The sequence below is a fragment of the Lynx canadensis genome, chromosome A2 (assembly GCF_007474595.2).
Source record: "Lynx canadensis isolate LIC74 chromosome A2, mLynCan4.pri.v2, whole genome shotgun sequence".
Classification (NCBI taxonomy): Eukaryota; Metazoa; Chordata; class Mammalia; order Carnivora; family Felidae; genus Lynx; species Lynx canadensis.
The window spans coordinates 148,396,013-148,413,915 of NC_044304.2; the positions used below are offsets into that span (position 1 = coordinate 148,396,013).

The following is a 17,903-nucleotide window of genomic DNA, read 5'->3' on the forward strand; positions in this document are numbered from 1 at the left end:
AGGGTTCCGTAGACTATAACTCATGGGTCCAATCCAGCCTGCTATCTGTTTTATATAGCCCTAAGAGTGGTTTTAGGTTTTTAAATGATTGGGGGTGGGCGCAATCAAAAAAAGAGTATTTCATGACATACAAAAGTTACATGAAATTCAAACTTCAGTGTCCATAAAGTGGAATACAATCACACTTGTTCAGCGACATACTGGCTATGGCTGCTGTCACATTGCAATGAACCGAGAGTGGGGTAGTCGTGACAGAAACCATTACATGGCCAGCAAAGCCTAAAATATTTCCTACCTGGCCCTTCTGAGAAAAATCTGCTGCCTCCTGCTGTAAGCCATTCCACTCTATGCTTATTTCACATCTCTACTTGGATGTCTTAACAAATACCCCAAACTTTAAGTATTTAAAATCAAAGTCCTGATTTTCTCTACCATCTACATGCAGGTCCATATTTGGTTAGTCTTCCCCTATGGAAAATCCATCCCTCTAGGTATAAAAGCCATAGATCTAGAGTATCCTTGAGTTCTTTCACTCATGTTCAAAACCATCAGCAAACGTGACCAGCTTTGTCTGTGAAATATCCAACCCCATTTCATTCCCTCTACTGCTAGTGGCCTGGCCCAAGCCATCACTATCCCTTTTCTGAATTATTGCCATTACATCTTACTAGGTCTCTCTTGTATCAGTTCTTGCCCAAGACAGCAGCCAGAAGGCTCCCATACTCACAAACCCTCTAGCTTTTCAAACATGCCATGCATACCCCTACTTGGTGCTGGTTTGCTCCCCATTACTGCAGACCCACCTATGAGACAGGCCCTCCCTCTCCACAAGATCCCCACCAACACTCCTAGCCCCTGGGACTCCTTTTTTCTCTGCTTTATTGCTCATCCATATTATTGCAACCTGCCATTCAATAGATATATTGGATTCTAATTGAATTTAAGCTCCCTGAGGCAGAAGTTTAGTTCATTTTTTTTTACTAGTATATCTCTGGCACTGGACCAGGGCCTGACATTTATTAGGTGCTTAAGAAGATAGCTGCTCAATGAATGAGGAAATGAACCCTGTGTGCAAGAAGCACTCAGATTAGTGACACACAGAGATGGGTGAACATACTTAACATGTAAATAATTGTACTGAATGGGGCTTAGTAGTAGATTTCTTATTTTATCTACTTTCTTATTAAACACCTTTCTAAACAAATCAAATTTTAGAAGTCTCAATCAAAGGGAAGAGAAAGCTAGCTTTGTATGACCTATGTATGAAATTATTCTAGATAAATCTACTTTCCTGAACAAGGGCACCGATGAGGTACTCAAACTCCCATTCTTAAACCCACGGTCTCATTCTGTTTTAGCCTTAATTCCCTCCTCTACATCTCTGTCAAACTCTGGGGCCATGTTGACTAGAGGTACTGCCTCAGCTACTCCACTTAACTCTTCTCCCCAAGTCCTACTATTCAACTCCTGCCCACCACTTTTTTTTTTTCCTCTAAATGTTTACCTATTTTTGAGAAAGAGCCAGAGATAGAGTGTGAGCGGGGAATGGGCAGAAAGAGAGACACAGAATCCGAAGCAGGCTCCAGGCTTTGAGCTGTCAGCATACAGCCCGATGTGGGGCCCGAACCCATGAACCGCGAGACCATGACCCAAGCCGAAGTGGAACACCCAACTGACTGAGCCACCCAGGCGCCCCATCCTGGCCACCACTCTGAAAAGAGATATTCATTTCTTAGCCACAAATGCAGGGAAACTGAGATTTCATAAAGACAATAATATCCCCTTAAAACACTACCATTTCTAAGAACCTACTCAACTTTGCACAATGTTTGAGAAAGACAAGAGTAGCACTCTACTATCTGACCTGGAGGCAGTGCAGTTTCTATACATTTAAGGAAAGGGGCACCTGGGTGGCTCAGTCGGTTAAGCAGCCGACTTCGGCTCAGGTCATGATCTCATGGTCCGTGAGTTCGAGCCCCGCGTCGGGCTCTGTGCTGACAGCTCGGAGCCTGGAGCCTGTTTCAGATTCTGTGTCACCCTCTCTCTGACCCTCCCCCGTTCATGATCTGTCTCTCTCTGTCTCAAAAATAAATAAACGTTAAAAAAAAATTTTTTTTAAACATTTCAGGAAAAAAGATGAGGGCGTTTGCAGAGTGCTAAATGCCTCATTGAGCCAATAACATGACCACACCCAAGGCAACCAAAGAAATGATATTTCCTGTGAGAATGATCTACCTGTTTGGCGTCTTCACTTCCTGGCCACTTGTTAACTAGGAAAACAGTTATATTTGTAATTATTGATGTTTAAATAAATCATATGGGAAAGCTGCAGATGTGGTACAAGAAGAGAATCAATGACAAGAAATAGTCATACCCTCTCCTCCAGTCTAGCCAGCTGCTCTTTGTAGAATGCATCCTGCTTCTTTATCACTCGATCTTTCTCTTCCAGCTGCTTAGCCTAAAAAAAGAAATGAAGAATATACTATATCGAGAAAAAGCAGCAACAGCAAAGCAAAAGTCAAGTATAAATTACATTAGAAATAAGTACACAAAGCTGAAGATTTTTGCAATCTATTAGGTCTCTGCCACAGAACAATATTAATAAGATGATGATTGCTGTATTTAAATGTAAAGGAGTCTACATTGTATTTTTTTTTTACTGTGACAGCTGTGTCCTACTTTGTCCAAAAGTATCAGAATACAGCAGACAATTTTATTTAACTTCTTTTGAAGAGTAATTTCAAAATAAATTTTTCTTAAATATTTTCTACAATAAAACTTAGATTTCATTCCGATCATAAGCTACATGGTTAACCTTTTTTCTTTTTTTTTTCTGAACAACAAAAATGCCTGTGTGACATTTTCTACATAAATCTTATGTTTGAGAACGCTTAAATTACACACTGAAACCTGCACATAAATACATGTATTGGTCTATCTTCTTTCTTATGAAGCAACTGTCTTTGGAGGGAGGGGCAAAAACTACTGTAAATGTTTATTTGAATAACTGAAAATTAAAAGTAATAAATAAAAAATAGTGAAGGTAATTTTAAAACTTGGTCGTCCCATTTCTAATTTACAAGATTTTTTTTCAAAATTAAAAAAATGTAATAAAATATTTTTTGATACTTGAAAAAATAAAGATAGTTACTTGTGGATGTTTTTCAAGGTTACGAAATGCATTTTTCAAACTGTTGTTTGTATCTTGATCATTACATTTTAAGTGATCTTTATCTCTGATAACAGACCTCCCTAAATCACCCCAAATGATAAAAGTTTTTAATATTTTCGTTCAGTAGAATGCTGAAAGCACACTTGACTAGGAATTTTAAGATATTAAGCAAGTATGTGTTCTGGCACTCCCATCCTTGTGCCGTGCAGCACATTATTTTGCAGGGCGATCAAGTGTCCCCTAGCTCAGCCTGGGTAAGGGTGACTTCCCCTAGAGGCTTAGATTCAGTGTACCTATTTTGCACATTTATAGGTCATTGCTTCACTACTTACCTTGTCTTCAATGTCCTGCAGCATGTTTAAAACAAACAAACAACAGTTTTTTAACAATACAACTAGTATTTTTTCCTAATGTCACAAAGAAATCTGATAGATAATATCTGAGATGCAAACCAAAGAAAGCAATGGGGGGAAAAAAATCAGAGGACTTGCTTAACTTGGAATGCATTTGAATGTCACTGTGCTGTTACAGTTTGAATAGAAGATTTCAATGAAAACTTCCTGCTACTTGATAGCATATGAATAAATAAAAACAAACATTAAGATTGCGCCACAACATACTAATATGAAAGTACATAATCTATGGCTCCTTGTTACAACATAGTAAAAAGCTGACTGGTCTGTCAGGAATATAAAAGAAAAGGTAAACAAGGAAAAGAATTTTTAACAAAGCTAAGTATGAAGAAAACATGTATGACTATATGACCTAAAAAGAAAAGATCTTCCTAAATTCAACACACACACACACACACACACACACACACACACACACACAATGAATACAGGAAATGTAAAAGAATGGATTTATGAGACCCACCATAAAAAAAAAAAATCACTAAACCAAATGAATAAGCAAATGACAAAAAGAAGAAAAGAAATTTCAACATGTAACTGAGAGTTAAAGATAATACAACACAGAACACGTTTAAAAAGTCCCCCCCCCCCCCGCAAACAAATGACCTACACTGGTAATTCACACACAAAAATACAAATAATAAACACATGGGGTAAAAATCAAAGCCTAAGAGAAATCAATGAAAATTAAAATAATGAAATACCATTATTCATCTACTGAACAGACAAAAATATAAAGTACTAATAAAAATGTCAAGGATACAGGAAGATAGGCTCTTCCAGACACTACTGATCAGAATGTAATCTGGTATAACCCCTTTTTAAATCAATTTGACAAAATCTAATGTTTTTAAAATATACATATTCACTGAGATCTAAACTCTATTTTTAGGATTTAAGTAATTATGACAATACATGAAGATGTTCATGATAGGGTTGTATAGAACTACAAAAAAGCAAAAAAAAAAAAAACCCACAACATTTTAATGGTTAAATAAAAATATCCTCAAAATATACTAAGTAAAAAAAGAAACAGATAATAAACAGAAAGGACAGTATAATCTCTTTTTTGGTAGGGAAGAAAAAAACTAGGATACTCAACAAAATGTCAACAAAACTTATATGGTAGGCTTATGAGTGGTTTCTAGTTATTCTTGCTTTTTTATATTTTCCAAATTAAAAAAAAAACATACTTTATAGTCAAAGGACATACGAGAGAATTGTCTGAGGTGAGAGAACTTCTCTTCTTGCTTATGGTGGTGGTTACACAATTGCATGCATTCGTCAAAACTCATAGAACTAAATATCACAAAGAATGAATTTAACTACATAAATATTAGAAAGTGTACACAAATTAAGCACACTAAAACTTATGAAAATAGCTACATATAAACATATGGATGGATGGATGCATACATATGTCTTTACTATTATTAATCTGTTTATCACTTGGCTGATTTTATTCTAGATATTTAATCCCAGGAAATATTAAGAAAAGCACACAAGGATTTATACCTAAGAAAATACAGCCAACATTATTTAAAGCAACAAATAATTGGGAATGACAGAAGTTTGTGTAAATAACATTTGGTCCAACACAAAGATATTGATTATAAAGATTTTGTCCAGCTATAATGACCAAACATGGAGAGCCACTAAAAATTAATGTTTTAGTAGAATAGTTAATTTTCTTTAACTCAAAATTTTATGTGGGGGGAAAAAGCAGGTCATAAAATAGCACATATGGGAAATTCCTAATTTTGGTTAAGGAAGGAACAGGGAAAGTTGAGTGCCTTGTTACACAGTCTTGGAAAAAACTACCCATCTTAGTATGCTAAGATGTTAACAGTGAATATGATATGCATAGTGGGATATTTTTTCTTATTTGGACTGTCCTATACTTTCCAAAATTTCTGTTATGAACAATTATTACTTCTGTGATCAGAAAAATGCTTCTTAAACATTAATATCACATAAATGTATCCCTGACTAGGATATGGAAAAATATGATAGAGAAGCTCAAAGAGTGAGGTATTAAGTAATTATATTAACAACCAAATTGTTTTAACAACCTGAACGATTATTTATAGCATGGAAATTATTTTACCTACAAATCCTTAATGTACTAGCACTTGATTCTCTCTCCCACTCAATTTTTGACAGTACCCACCATGGTTCTTAAAACACTTGCACTAAATGTTTCTTTTGTTCACATATAGTGCACAGTGAGACTTTTTTAAAAAACACACACAAAAAAGTAATAGCTATTCCATTATGGTTATTCAGAAAACACTAAAGAATTCAATACTATAAATATATTGCTTGAACCTACTGAGGACCACATACACCAACAAATTTAATTTTGAGAAGCAACATAAATAAAGGATGTATAGCAATATCCTCATTCATTTTTCTAAGATGTAATCTTTGAAAAAATTTAAAGCAACATGTGAAAAGGTCAGATATGCACACTAAAAAGGAACTACCTCCAAAGACCCGAAAACACCAAACTATAGTCTAACATCACAAATCTTTCCCTAGACAGCCAACAGAATCAATAGTTTGCGAGCCACTGGGGAGAACAACAAAGCAAGAAACATGGCTGCAACACCTGAACAGCACATTGCTTTGAAACAGTTAATGTGATGCTGGGAGGGAAAGTCACACAATATGAATCCTGAAACTCAAACAAGCCTAGAATACATTGACTAAGCTAATAGCTGCCAAGTATGGAGAATCACACTCAACTTACAAAAAAAAGCAGTAAACCAAGTGCAAGGAAATAAAACTTCTATGTATAACTCTCTAACAGAGAATCATTGTAAATGAACAAATAAAAACAAAGAGGATTACAACATTATTACAGAATTATTTCTTAGAAAAAAAGGAATATAAAAAATTTCCCCTCATCTCTTGTTTGCTATTATTCCTCTCACTACAAGAAATGTACGCTGATTAGTTTTCAGATCCTGTTGGATTTGGGACAACATGATCAGAACTTGGGAAAACATGACAGAACTTAAGTGGATCATTATGGAAAACTAGAGCACCCCATATGCAAGAGAAACAAAGAAAATAAGGAAATCAAGGTTCCTTTAAGAAACCCAACACATAAATATTTCAATGTTTTAAACTCGGTGGTAGCTAGTTTCAAAATAAAGTACCCATATATTATCTTCCTTAAGACTTGATTCTTTTCAGAAAGGATTTGAAGGTACTATGACTAAGAATATAATAAGATCAACAGAAGTAAAAACTGGGATTTTGGATACAACATATTGTGGTGGTGGGAACTTTACCTTCCCCCGTACATTCCTAGGTAACTCTTCGTACTGAAAACTTTTGGGCATAGTAGTTGAGCCTTCTTAGGCCTGGTTGCTGCTGAGGACTGAGATGTGGCACAGGGTACGTGGCATTGAGAACCCAGTGACATCACAATCACTTAGCTCAGAGGTTGTACTTCTTTGGACATCAAGGACAAGGCATGTTAAGGAAAGGCTTGGGACTACGGGAAAGCTCGTATATTTTGAATGACAAAGTACTTGGAAACGCTAGTGTTCAATTTTAATTGCTCAAGGGAGAAAACAAAGCAGGTACCTGCTCAATTTGATACTAAGAAGCCAGAGATTACCAGGATTGAGAAAAGGCAACAACTGTAAATCAATGCACCCAGGATATCCCTATAATTATATTTCCTATCATTCTAAATCTTGTAACAAATCTGAAACGCACATATAATGGATGGAGAAAGATTTAGTCTTTCACAATGATATGGATCATCTGTGGCATAGATCAATCTCCATCTATGTAATAACTCACATAGGCAAATAAGAGCAGAAAAAAAGAGCTTTATTCCTCATCAAACCTACACAGAACACAAAATATATAGGAACCTAATAAAATTATATGCTGACATAAAACAAAGAGAGAACTGAAATATCCAACAGGGACGAACCTAAACCTGTAAGGTAATAATACATTTAGAAGCTATGGAACATGATCATTGAGAATATCAATTGGCCGTAACAAAATAATTAAAGTAGCCATGTGTTCAATTAGCTGAATACTAGACTTCCGTTATAAATGAGAAATTACATAGGGTTCACTGAGCTTTTATCAAGTGGCATTAATAAACAAAGAATTACACAAAGTGCTGTTTTCCGAACCACATTAGAAGATGACCTTCAAAAAGGGTAACTCATCTAGGTTAACTTGAATGATGCCCAACCTATTATCAACTTTAGCACTTTTCAATGACTACTTAGAGGCACGAGCTATGACCAAACCCCAGCTTGAAATGTTAAACTACACTTACGTCCGCTAACATAAACTGAATATGGACCAGGACTTCCAAGAGACTCCTTAATCCTAAAACTGGAACTCATATCCAGGCCCCAGGACTTGATCAGTCCATTTGTTTCTGTTTTGTCTTCCCCAGAAGAGTTTCAAGAACTCTGGTCTACATTTCAGCTTTTTCATGCTAAGGACATACTGGAAACAGCCTAATGAATAAGTCCTCTTCCACTTTTGGGCATATCTGCTTATTTTCTTCAAAATGCTGGCAAAGTGGCTTTTGAAATTAAAAAGTAAAGCCAACAATGAGTGAAGAGAGGACGTTATTAGGTACATAAATTTAGAATAGAAAACAACCTAGTGTTGCTTTGCTTAAAATTCTTCCAGTTCTCTCCTAGTAGTTGTGCAGAACATGGTAGTTAACAAAAGAAGCAAAATTAAGAGCTAGATGAAGTCAGAAACAATTTTACAAGCTTTCTTCTACAGCTTTCGAGAGGAAAAATAATTTTTTACTTAGACACTTACTTCTCCATGTTTCTAGTTTCAGAACTTACTACCACTATGACATAGTAGGTAGTCCACCTGGTGGGGAGTCAGGAAATCCATATACCCATTCCAACTCTGTTAAATCACGATGGCCACCTCAGGCCTCGTCCATGTTCTAAAATCCTTCTCTAATATTACTTCCTTCATGTAGCTTTTCCCAAGTCATACCCACCTCCCCACCCCCTGCTGCCTCTGCTACTTTTGCACCTAATAAAACTTTCAGCAGGTCTCTTACGGCACCTGTTTGCCTTTTTTTTTTTTTTTTTTTAAGATTTTACTTTTAAGTAATCTCTACACCCAATGTGGGGCTTGAACTCACAACCCCGAGATTAAGAGTCACATGTTCCACTGACTGAACTAGCCAGCTGCCCCTTATAGCCCCTGTTTTTGAGTTTGTCTTGGATCATGTATGTTTACTTAGCCACTGTCCCTCTCTCAACTGTAAACCCTCCTCCCTGTCTAGGAAGAGATTTACTCCTCTCCGGATCTCTGGCTCAACCTAGGTCTGGAGCTTCCACAAAGGAAACACTCAGGACATGGTAGCTCAAATGGAAAAAAAGTACACTGAGGTGAAGAGACTGGAGTAGACACAACTTCTGGGGAGCAATTCTGTCACAGCATCTGTGATTTACTTCAAGATGCGCAGTATGACATCATGTGTCTGTGTTCCTTAGGTTAAGCTCTGAACCAGGTGCTGCCAGTATGCTACTCAAGAACACACAACAGGAGCAGTCAGCAAGTATTCTTACTGGAAGTGTGAAATCGGAAGCTGAAAAAGTAGAGGTGGGTACTACAAGGGCTTCACTCATGCATGCCTTGATCAATAATGATGGTTTGCTAATTGGCACAATGACTGGTGCAAATGAGATTTTATTAGTGAAAATGGTTCATTAACTAGCATGATGTCAGATATAAGTTCTTTTTAGTTCGTAAAATGAACGCTCAAAAAGATACAAGGGTTAGCTAACGGAAGGACACTCCTACATCTGCGGTGTGACCAGTTATCAGACAGTGAGAGCTTATGAGAACAAAGCACACAGCTCTAACTTTAAAGATGGTGCCTTAGGCTTAATCGCTTAACAGTCTTGTATCCAGGCATTGGTTGAAGACAGAGATTCTCACCTTTGACATTACTGACATTTTGGGCCAGACCCTTCTTTGTAGTGGAGAGCTGCCCTATGCATCGCAGAATGTGTTTAGTAGCATACCTGGCCTCTACGGTGCCAACAGTAGCACTCCAACTCTGAGCTGGGACAACAGAACATGTTTGCAGACATTGCCAAAACTGCCCCAGTTGAGAACCACTGGTTTAAGAGGATTGTTGGCTGCCTAAAGTCAACCATAAGCAGCCTAGTCTGCCCCAGGCAACACTTGTCCTGAAAATAAAACAACTTAAAAGAATAGACAACTGGGACCACTGAGTTTTACTGAATGGCTTGTATCAATTATTGCTAATACATTTTTCTTCAATAAACACCTGTTTGTATTATAAAACTGAGGTGGAGACTTGCTCCCATTATAACATGGCAGGGTTGCACCACAAAGGTATAATGTATAAAAGCAACAAGAATGGCTCACATGCATGTAATGAATAATATCTCAGTGAGAAAGGAAACTGGGAATGTAATTTTTTATTTGTGAATTCTTTATTTCTGAAGTATGCAATTTATAAAATAAGTATGTAAGTTCTGTCTTTTCTATAGCTCCCTATATAAACAGAATCAATGCCCATATAACCTAAAATTTTTGAATCCATGCAACTGATGTTCAGTTCAGGCAGAATGGATATCCAGTTGACATGAACTGGTATTAGTTGTTTAACATGTGTTCCGCTTGGGCAATGACAACACTAGACCTGATGTTAAATATTTTATAGATCATTCCTGAGAATAGGTATATAATGATTCCATTATAATTTACAACTTTCAATGTTACAAAGCAACATGACAGTTCAACATGAAAAGTACTGAAATATACCACCTGCTCAGTTCAGTTCTGTATATTCCATTCTGGTCCCAAACACCCATTTGAAAAAAGAACATTCATCACGATACCCAGCACGTAAGAAACACTAACTAATGCTGAATCAAAAGTAAATGAACTGTTAGGATTTCAGAATTCTTAAATAAGCAGCTTTATCTTTTCTAATGACACTAACTTTAGCTACCCCGTGTTTACGAAAGACACAAGTGAATGCAAACATGCATCAAGTCTAAAAGACCACCGGAATCAAATTTGGCAACAGAATAGAAAACGATGTTCCAGAAGACCAAGTTCTATGAATAAATAAGAACCTCATGTCACAGAATCATTAGTAAGCTTAGAAACTTTAAGGATCAGAATGATCATCAAAAGAGGAAAAGGCAGTTTTTGAAAGGGACCATATTCAAGAAAACTACTGGGCTCAGAGCAGGAAGGGGCTTTTATTATCAAATCCAGCTGCAGAATAGATGGGCATTATAAACCACTGAGTGTTACCATCGCATATAAGAGCAGCATGGTCTTAACTCCAGACCACACCTGACGGGGTCCAGAGTAGAAAGGAGCAAAGTGCAGTTCCACTACAATGTCTGGATCTCCTTGTTCCACATTGTGAGGAATAGTACTTCCATTTCCAGGCACTTATGTATAATCCTGTTTTACCACGGAGATTAAAAACTCTCAGAAGCACTCTAGCACAGAGATGCTGCATGAGCCACACTATTTGTGCCAAGACACTTGGTGGCCCTGATCTGACACCTAAGTTGGACAACAACGTGGAAGCAATTACCGCCCAACTTCTGACTTCCTTTTCTTTGTATTAACTTGTGTTTGTTCAATTTACATTTAGATTCAATGCGTATATTACTGGGACCCATTGGCCGCAGTCAACCTCTCCTCTTCTAACCTTATTCCTTGTTGACGGAGGGAATTCCCAAGGTCTGGGAGCAAGTTGGCTCTGGGACCCTTGCTCTTGACAGCAGACATCACTCACTGACTGGATTTCTTTTCATTTTGGCTTGACATGAAGGGAAGACAATGTAAAAGTGACTAGTCAACGATTTGTAGTTATTTTCAACCCTACCCAACATAAAGAGATTTTTAAAATTTGCTGTGAGGCTAATGCAGAATATTCTAAACATGTCTTCAAAACCACCGATATGCCATGTCAGCTCAGGCCCACTGGGATGCAGACGCGGAGGCAGATCAGAAGTAGGAGGGATGTACTGGGGGGGAAGGATAAAGGAGAGAGGGAGCAGGAGCGGCAGAGTGAGCCTCTGACTATGCTGTAGGTCTGATACCTGTGGTGCGAGGTGAGGTTGGAAGGAGACAACCTCGTAGCTCTGAGAAAAGCTCCGAAAAGGCCAGGACAAAGAGGAGCCCCAGGGCGAAGACTGACCATTAGAGGAATCCTGTGTCAGGCAAGATGGCACAGCTCCAGAGCCTCTGCTGTGTACTATCAGCCAGGCAGGGGCATGGCCTGGGGACGAACACCTGCGGTGGGTTCCAGACTTGCAGCAGCTTGAGGCTTACGGCCAAGTGCACCCTTGGCAGCACATTCTCTCCAAGAGTGAGAGCCGAAAGGCACACCCCCATGGCTGCCACATAACCTCATTTGCAAATGACAAAAACCAACTCTGAGCAGATCTTAAACTTCAGCTTCCAGTTCGAAATAAACCAGCCACCACAAGTGAGTTCATATCTGTTTGTACGTATCAGTTCCTCGGGAACTGCCCCAGTTATGCAGGCCAGGCTACATATTTCCAATCGGACCTAAGGAATACAACTTGATCCAGAAGTCCTGCGTAGCAAGAAAAGCAACAAAACAGTCATCAGACAATTAAAGTTTCAATTCCAGTTTGGCTGCTAACTCATGATCCTGGTAATAAGTTCCTTAACCTCTTGGGGCCTGTTTCCTTCCCTTTAAATTAAGGGCACTGTCTAAATAATACCTAAGATCCCTCTAACATTCACGTTTTATGCATTACATCTACCACAACAATTCTGCTGTTATTCAATTTGAATCTACTCTCCAGCTAGGCCAGAGGAAATTCACTGAATGCGTATGTTTTGCTGCCCAATTGTTAGGATGCTACAAGTACACATTAAACAACATTTGGAGTGTGTATGTGACACCTGGTTGCCAGGGGCAGACGCTGCATGGCAGCTGTGACGCTCCCTCTCTGCCTGACGTGGCACTGGTGGTGGGTGTCCAGTTACTGGAGAAGTGATGTGGCCTTTCCCGGCTCTCAGGCTCTCAGCAATAGTCACAGGCCTGCTTCTTGAACCTAATGCTACCTGTCAGATTCAAACAGGTATGACTGAGTATAAAATGGGCTGCTTTCTAAAACAAATTCAGCTCACTGCTGCTAACCAAATCACACTGGCTCTCATTTTCTACCAAAAAAAAAAAAAAAAAAAAATGACTAAGTGCAGAAAATAACTGGGCATCCTTCTCTCATTTATAATGCTTTAAACAGGATGGCACGGTGGAATTACGTCACAGGCACATTTAATTTATGCAAATACAAAACTAGTCCCTGAAGGAGGGGACAGAGTAATTTTTTTTTTTTTAACGTTTATTTATTTTTGAGACAGAGAGAGACAGAGCATGAACGGGGGAGGGTCAGAGAGAGAGGGAGACACAGAATTTGAAACAGGCTCCAGGCTCGGAGCCATCAGCACAGAGCCTGATGCGGGGCTTGAACTCACAAACCGCAAGGCCATGACCTGAGCCAAAGTCAGATGCTTAACCGACTGAGCCACCCAGGCGCCCCTGGACAGAGGAATTTTAAGTAACGCACAGGATTCTACTACCCCATCGGGAAGCCTGGGACAGACGGCCTGCCGCACTCTTGGCCTCCCTCGTTTCCTGCCCAATGAATGGAATTCTAGTGCTTCAAGATAATAGAGTTTCCATTCACAAATCCTTAAATAAAAGCCAATATTTTATCTAGTGCTCAACTAAAGAAACATAGTGACTCAATAACAGAAGAAAAATAGCATGGCTGGGCTCTTAAGAATAAATTTGAACAAAAGAAATCTTTGCCTCATACACGGGTTTTGTTTCTGGGCTTGAGGTTTCTTTGTTTTTGTTTTTAGTCTTACTGAGATGTAATTGACATATAAAATTCTCATGCTGATTTTAAAACTAAACCCTTAAGATGTGACTCCACTGTATTCCCAGAAAAACTGGAATTGGGAAAGTATTACAAGGATAAAAATTATTTTTAAAACTTTCCTCAGCAATGGCCACTGGTAATGAAACGATGAAGGGGTACCTGGCCCTCTGTACAAGGCCTCCAGCTTACCTGACCAAGGAAAAGCGGTTAAGACATGAGACCATGGGAACAACAAATGATAAACTCAAGCTTCAACAAAGCAAAAATGGAAAGAAGTCTTAGAGAGGAGGAATGGAAAGAAGAGAATGCACCCAAACCATAAATCATCCAAACAGAAAGCAAGAGAGCAGACCAGATAGAATGTAAATAAGCCACTTCTTTTCCTGGATCAAGCTGGTTGAAGAAGGATGAGAAGGCAGCCATTATCTGCCCATGGTGGAACCACACTGAATCACACCTCTTCTCATTCTCTGAGCTCGGCTAGCTTAGATTTAGCATTGTTCTCATCCCTGTTTACACACTGGTGTGGAAACTCCATAATGATACAGAGATTCTCAAATTCCAGAATCCCTTGGTACAATGAGGGGAGGAAGGGGTGCTTTTCATCCAAGGTTTGCTGAATAAGGAACTCAGGAATGGACATAACCAAAATGTCCACTTACAATTCTTAACAACCTTTATCACTTTTTAAGACCTAAAACTACATAATCATGTTAGAAAGCCTCACTCTACAGCAATATGAAGTAAAGAGTACAGTTTTATCCCCCCCCCCCCTTTTTTTAACAGTTAAGGAAACGGTTCCAGGCAAGAGACTTGCCTGAAATATACAGCTGGAAGAACTGTCTCGTGAAAACAGAATTTCTAACTCTCCCTACTACTACAGCTCACCAGGCAGACACTTCTATAGGTTTGGATCCAAGAATGAAAAGCAACTTTTTTGATTTTGACTTGGTTTTGCCTGCTGGGAAGTCAGAATATTATTAACTATTTGACATGATATCCTGCCTGCCTCATAGTTATGGCCATCTTATTATATGTTATCTTTCTGGCTTAAAAATCATCCTCCTGTGAGTATGATTTTCATTCATCCATCATTTGATCAGATGCCAGAAAGCCCCTAGCAACTGTTCTGACTGAGGAGCTAAGTGGTAAGATCCCAGCCCCAAAGAAAGTGACCCCCACCCTCAAGCCTCTTTTTTTGTTTTGTTTTTGTTTTTTGTTTTTTTTTTTAATATTTTCTTTTTTTTTTTAACGTTTATTTATTTTTGAGACAGAGAGAGACAGAGCATGAACAGGGGAAGGGCAGAGAGAGAGGGAGACACAGAATCTGAAACAGGCTCCAGGCTCTGAGCTGTCAGCCCAGAGCCTGACACGGGGGGGCTCGAACTCACAGACAGTGAGATCATGACCTGAGCCGAAGTCGGACGCTTAACCGACTGAGCCACCCAGGCGCCCCAGCAAGCCTCTTAAACCAAGTGCAAGTACAATGCAAGTAAAAAGATGATCTTAATGACATAGCATGAGTGACATGTGATGCCATATTTATCAGCTATCAAAAACACTCAGACAAAAAGAGAAAGGATCATATACATTTGAAGCAGGAATGTGCCTTAGAAACCAAGGTCTTCAGATGTTAAAGAACTAATTCTGGGACAGCTCTACTCACATAAGATCATAAAGCTAGTTAGTCATGAGTTAAAAAAAGAATACAGGTTATCTTGACTCACATTTAGAGTTGACATACTAAACAATATCTCAAAAAAACCTGCCTGTGAATAAGAAAAAAGAACCCAAAAATAAAAATTCTTGCTATATCAAACATAACATCACTGCTTCCCCCCTCCACCGCCCACCAGGCACATACACAATAAAAAAGCATGCATTTGCATGGGTGGATCATCTACAGAGCTGCTAAGGGGTGTTCACAATCTGGGATGAGCACTGAAGAAGTGGACAAAGATACTACAGACCACAAATCAAGAGAGGTGCATGAAAACATATTCACTGAAAGTAACAGGTATATATGTTAAGCATAAATACCAACATGTGTAAGTCATTCAGTACAGCAAAAGAAATTTATTGCTGAAAGCTCTGGCTTGATTCTTTAAAATTTTAACAATATTAGCCAGCTCTTCTATTTTAAAATGCTGGATGTTTTGTGATCCTTGCCATGTCACCTAGCACAGAATATTCCAGACTCCAGGAAAGAATTAGTGCTTTTTTCTAACTGAACTAAAAAGGCAGCCTGTTTGCTCTGAAAAATGGCTACCACCTGCTATTAATCTGAGCCCGAAAACAAGCAGTGTAATGACATTAGCAAGTTAACACTCCCTCCCCTACTTTCCTCAAAGAAGAGCAAAAGTGACGTTTCATAATCTCGAAAAGTTTGCAAAAAGTTCTGAGATAGGATTTGTATTTTACTAATAATAAACTGCAAATGATATAGGAGATTATTAAAACCAGATACTGTGTCCCTGTGGTGTGACAAGCCTGGTTTAAGCGCTAAAGGAATTCCCTCCCAAGTCCCCCTCTCTTTTTCCTTTATTCTTTTTGTCTGGTGTCAGATGAATGAATACAAGCAGTAATGATGACATGATCAAGGAAGAGTTGACAACTGGCGGAATATTTGTAAAAAAGACTGCTTAACTGATCTTTGCAACAAGCTGTATTTTGTCCTACTCGTGCTTTCTGGCTCCTGAGGCAGCCTGCGTCCTCAAGAGCTGAAATGTAACATAAAGCAGTTACTTGACGTATTCTCCAAATGATTTCTGGAACACTTGGGAGAACTTTTCCAATTTGGCTGGTAGAAAAAAATGGGCCACCAACTTACTCAGTTCTACGTAAGCATACAACCATGATCTAAGCAGAATACACAACACACGACAGCCCATAAATGACTCTGGGGCCACTGTGAACATGTCTGTTCCTAAACCAGACCCTACACACCTGCAAACATGTTAAGTTAAATGCTAAAATAATTTGCCCCTCTGGACAACAAAATCAACCTAACGTATGTATTCATTTATTCAACAAGCACTCAGTGAAACCTATTTTATGAAGATCCTCCAACACTGTTGTAGACATGGTAGAACACAAGAGCCAAATACATCTCAGTGACCATAAACCACAACCCTCAACTTCCGACTTGCACAGAGCTATAAAACCAGCAACAATCCGTTCTTGTCTACTAACTGTGTTCTTCAAGAATTCACAAACTGGTGTGAAGAGCAGTGCATGGGTTGTATAAACAACCAACCATAATAAAAGATAATATATGATAAGGACAGTGAATGGTGCACAAAAAATAAAGGATTCGATCAGCTGCACCAGAACTTGAAAGCTCCATGAGTAGGATTTAGATGGGCAGAGGCAGAGTCAAAGGCCACTGCAAGAGAGGGGACAGTAATCAAAGGTACACAGGAGAGAAGACAAGAGGCTTCAGCGCATACAGCAGTTAAGAGGGAATTTACAGTAGGAGGGTCAGAAAGTAAGTGGGAACTAGTCTGCAGGAAGACATAACTGTCTGGCTAAGAGGTCCGGACTTCATCCTGCAGGCCATGGGGGGCCTCTAAAGGTTTTGGAGTGGGATGAAAATGGTATTTTAGGAAGATTAATCTTGGTGCATAGGATGGATTAGAAAGAGGGGAGAATGCCAGTGGGGAAACCATTAAGGGGGCTGTTGAAAGGATCCAGGTGTGAGATAATAGCGGCCTACATGTGCTGAATGGCATTTATGTTTCTACCAGCACTTTCTAAATACCATCTGAAGTAAATATATAAATCCCAGTGAGAGGACAGGGGACTGCAAAACTGAAAGAACAAACCATTCTCCAAAACGCAGGGGAGACGTGCGAGCGTGAACACAGTGCGTCCCGTCAGCCACGCCACATAGGATCTCCAGACAGAAATAACCATTGAAACCATGTGATTTGGAGATAGGCCATGGATATATTTGATGTCAAGCACACCATTCTAAAATAAAATTAACTAGCAAGGAAAATATAATTAATGAAAGGGGACGAAAATTGGGACAGGTTACCATGAGATCTCAGGCATTGTTTTCTTTAACCACCAGTGGCAGTCGAAGGTTAAAAATCTGGGAAAATACAACAGACAGCATTCTCCAGATCCAGCTCCACACAAGTACCAATGTCCTTCCATCAAGATGTTCAAATTCACTACAGTCTAACACTAAATTTCAAGTCCTTTATCCTGAACAAAAGACTACTGTATAAAATCCATTACCTTAGAAAAATCATGATGGCTCTAAAGTTTTTAATACCCTAATTTTAATATTTGCTCAGATATTTCACCGAGATGTTGTTTTGTATGCCACTTTAAAAATGTTAGTCAAGGAAACCTGTATTCCATGATTAA

At 38.8% G+C, this 17,903-nt stretch overlaps 1 protein-coding gene across 3 annotated transcripts in view; it reads right to left on the reverse strand.

Moving 5' to 3' along the window:
- Window positions 1–17,903, reverse strand: part of CHCHD3 (coiled-coil-helix-coiled-coil-helix domain containing 3) — a 283,621-nt gene that overhangs the window by 97,193 nt on the left and 168,525 nt on the right. For 2 of the 3 annotated variants that reach the window (XM_030308461.2, XM_030308463.1), the window contains exon 5: window positions 2,375–2,458. The exons of the other annotated variant lie outside the window; for it this stretch is intronic. In XM_030308461.2, the coding sequence (XP_030164321.1) occupies window positions 2,375–2,458 (84 nt within the window). The remainder of the gene's footprint in view (window positions 1–2,374; window positions 2,459–17,903) is intronic. 3 annotated transcript variants of the gene reach the window in all.